Source organism: Sinocyclocheilus anshuiensis, unplaced genomic scaffold, assembly GCF_001515605.1.
Source record: "Sinocyclocheilus anshuiensis isolate Anshui unplaced genomic scaffold, SAMN03320099.WGS_v1.1 scaffold217, whole genome shotgun sequence".
In the NCBI taxonomy this organism is placed as follows: Eukaryota; Metazoa; Chordata; class Actinopteri; order Cypriniformes; family Cyprinidae; genus Sinocyclocheilus; species Sinocyclocheilus anshuiensis.
The window spans coordinates 1003230-1007280 of NW_015536538.1; the positions used below are offsets into that span (position 1 = coordinate 1003230).

Consider the following 4051-nt stretch of genomic DNA (forward strand, 5'->3'; position numbering starts at 1 on the left):
AACGATAGAACGATAGATATATAGATAGATAGATAGAATGATAGATAGATAGATAGTTAGATAGATAGAACGATAGATAGAACGATAGATAGATAGATAGATTGACAGAATGAGATAAAATGATAGAATGATAGAGCGACAGAACGATAGAACGATAGATAGAACGAACGAACGAACGAACGATAGTTAGATAGATAGATAGAACGATAGATAGATAGAACGATAGAACAATAGATAGATAGAACGATAGAACGATAGAGATAGATAGATAGATAGATAGATAGATAGATAGATAGAATGACTGATGATAAACAGAACAATTGATGAGAGATAGTAGATAGATACTAAGTACTAAAATTACTAGAAAATTACTAAAATTACTAAAAATTAATAAAATAAAAACGTTAAATTGAATTATTTAAATAGAAAAAACGAATAAAAATGACAAAATTCTAACAATTTGAGAAATGACAATATAAAAAAATCTAATAAAATATTAATGAATACTATAATATGTAATATAAATATTACTAAAACTAAAAGTTACTATTAATAACTGCTTTCATTAATATAAATAAAGCTGAAATAAAATAAAAATATAAATATTTCATGAAAAACTTAAATGTTGCTTTGGAAACTAACTGGAATAAAATAAGTACTAATTACTAGATAAAATTACTAATACTTGAGAACTGAAAATATGAAAATAAATCTAATAAAAAATATGAATAAATACTACAATAGTATATAAATAATGCTAAAATAACACTGATTTAGTCAAGTTTGCCAAACTTATGACTGCAAGCTCTATAATTCACTGAAGCCTTGTGTTTCTTACTGACTTACTGTTCCTGTGCAGGGTGTCGTTCTGTACGTTCCTGGCACACGAGTATCCGGAGCAGGTGCATAAGGTGGTGATGATCAATGGAGGCGGCCCCACGGCCCTGGAGCCCAGCCTGTGCTCCATCTTCCAGCTGCCCTCCTGCGTCCTGCACTGTCTGTCACCCTGCCTGGCCTGGAGCTTCCTCAAGTAAGAGCCCAAAATAACAACTTCTGCAAAAACAAGAGTCGTTTGAGCATAACCTGTAGCATGTTGAAAATGGATCTTTTCTTTTGTTTTGCGCACAGAGCTGGTTTCGCCAGACAGGGCGCTAAAGAGAAGCAGCTTCTGAAAGAGGGAAACGCTTTTAACGTGTCTCCGTTTGTTCTGCGAGCGATGATGAGCGGTCAGTACTGGCCCGAGGGGGACGAGATTTACCACGCTGAGCTGACCGTCCCCATACTGCTGGTGCACGGCATGTACGACAAGTTTGTGCCGATTGATGAGGATCAGCGGATGGCAGAGGTTTGAGCACATTAAATAGATTTTCATTGCGGTGATATCATTTCTTGTGTGACACTATAAGGATGGTGCTTTCTTTGGCTGTCACAATTCACATACTTTTACTACTCTCTAAAAGTATGTACTTTTGCAATAAGTTTTAGAACTTTTTTGCAATAGAGTTTAGGAGATTTTTGGTATTAATTTCAGGACATTTTTGCAATACTTTTCAGGACATTTTGGCGATACATTATAGGACTTTTTTTGCAATAAAATTTTGGAATTTTTTGCGATACATTTTAGGACCTTTTTGTGATGCATTTTTGCGATACATTTTGGCACATTTTTGTGATACATTTTTGGATTTTTGCAATACTTTTATGACTTTTTTGCTATAAAATGCAGGACTTTTTGCGATACATTTTAGGAATTTTTTGCAATACATTTGAGGACTTTTTGCCAAATAAGTGGACTTTTTTGCAATAAATTTAACATTTTTGTGATACATTTTAGGACTTTTGCAATACATTTTAGGAATTTTTTGCAATACATTTTAGGACTTTTTGCCAAATAAGTGGACTTTTTTGCAATAAATTTAACATTTTTGTGATACATTTTAGGACTTTTGCAATACATTTTAGGAATTTTTTGCAATACATTTTAGGACTTTTTGCCAAATAAGTGGACTTTTTTGCAATAAATTTAACATTTTTGTGATACATTTTAGGACTTTTGCAATACATTTTAGGAATTTTTTGCAATACATTTTAGGACTTTTTGCCAAATAAGTGGACTTTTTTGCAATAAATTTAACATTTTTGTGATACATTTTAGGACTTTTGCAATACATTTTAGGAATTTTTTGCAATACATTTTAGGACTTTTTGCCAAATAAGTGGACTTTTTTGCAATAAATGTAACATTTTTGTGATACATTTTAGGACTTTTGCAATACTTTTATGACTTTTTTTGCTATAAAATGTAGAACTTTTTGCGATACATTTTGGGACATTTTTGCGATACATTTTAGGACTTTTGCAATACATTTTAGGAATTGTTTGCAATACATTTTAGGACTTTTTGCCAAATAAGTGGACTTTTTTTGCAATAAATTTCACATTTTTGTGATACATTTTAGGACTTTTGCAATACTTTTATGATTTTTTTGCTATAAAATGTAGGACTTTTTGCGATACATTTTAGGACTTTATGGTACATTTTAGGACATTCTTGCGATATATTTTGGGACATTTTTGCGATACATTTTAGGACTTTTGCAATACATTTTAGGACTTTTTGCCAAATAAGTGGACTTTTTTTGCAATAAATTTAACAACATTTTTGTGATACATTTTAGGACTTTTTGCAATAAATTTTAGGACTTTAGGACTTTCTTGCAAGAAATATTTTAATTACAAAAATATGGTTTAATAAATATGATATTACAATTGCAAATGCAATTGTTTAACTGCAATACAGTAAAAATACTACTTCAATAATGATAACCTAATGAGATTCCCCATTGAGAATAATGAGAACTACATAAACTACAAAAAATAAATAAATAAAAAGTAAAGTGCAAGCATGCCCGTTATGAGAATTTATGGTGAGAATGTGCTTAATTGTTATGACAATGTCACAATGCAAACATCTTAAGTTCTGAAATAATAGGCTTCATTTTCATCTTCCTGCAAAATATGATTTATTATTTCCTTTGTTTGATTTGGGGATAAGTGGAACATTTTTGTTGTGAGATTCGCATATATGGTCTTGTATATATGTGAAGTGGGACGCAGCCTTTGATTCTATAGTGTGTGTAGAATAACAGTGTGATGTTGGCTCACTCACGGCTCTCCTCTTCAACACAAGAGCGTCTCTGTGCTGTAATGGCCTGTTGATGAGTAGAGGAGCATTACACATGTCCTCATGCAGATGTGCTCTGAATGAAACACTGACGTCTCATTGTACTGCTGTAGTCAGTGAGGACTCCCTGCAGGCAGATAGGAGGGTCTCAACACTGTTAAACAAAACACAGAGTGCAGATGTTCTGCAAAACCACAATAAATTAGAAACTGCAAAATAAATAGTTCAAATCAAACAGTAAGACTGACTGTCTGAATTCATGTGGACAATTCAAAAATTAGACAAATATACAAAACCACAGTTTCAGATCACTTTTCAGATTCACTTTCGGCAACAAGCCGCCTTCAGCTAATCATTTTTTTTTAAAAATCTTGTAGGAAATGTTATTGTGTGATTCACTGAAGAAGGCTTGCTGCCAAAACGTTTGATTTTTGATTGCTCTGTTGCAAAATTAAAATAAATTACAAATCATTAAGAAGATACAGCGAGTGCAGATCCTTTATCTGATAAAACGTAAATGTATATAATGTAGTATTTATCTAATATAAAAATATTTGTTTAGTTTAAGTTAGAAATATTTAAATTATATGTAATTTTTATTTAAATTAGATAAATACATATATACATTTAAATGTTATGTATTTTATAAACCTTATTTGCATAGTTACAGCGAGTGCAGATCCTTTATCTGAAAGTGATGTTACCGATCGATCTACGCATCCAAAATAAAGCGCAGTTGAGTGCAGTGACAAGAAAAATCAGCAGCTTAGTATTAATTTTACATTACATATAAAAATTAAAATATATATTTATTACTGCTGTCAAACGATTAATCGCATCCAAAATAAAAGTTTTTGTTTACATAAT

The 4051-nt window shown here is 31.3% G+C and overlaps 1 protein-coding gene across 3 annotated transcripts in view; it reads left to right on the forward strand.

Annotated features, from left to right (window-relative positions):
• Nucleotides 1-4051, forward strand: part of abhd8a (abhydrolase domain containing 8a) — a 17610-nt gene that overhangs the window by 10871 nt on the left and 2688 nt on the right. For all 3 annotated transcript variants that reach the window (XM_016496352.1, XM_016496360.1, XM_016496370.1), the window contains exons 3-4: nt 860-1030; nt 1129-1345. In XM_016496352.1, coding sequence (XP_016351838.1) covers nt 860-1030; nt 1129-1345 — 388 coding nt within the window. The remainder of the gene's footprint in view (nt 1-859; nt 1031-1128; nt 1346-4051) is intronic.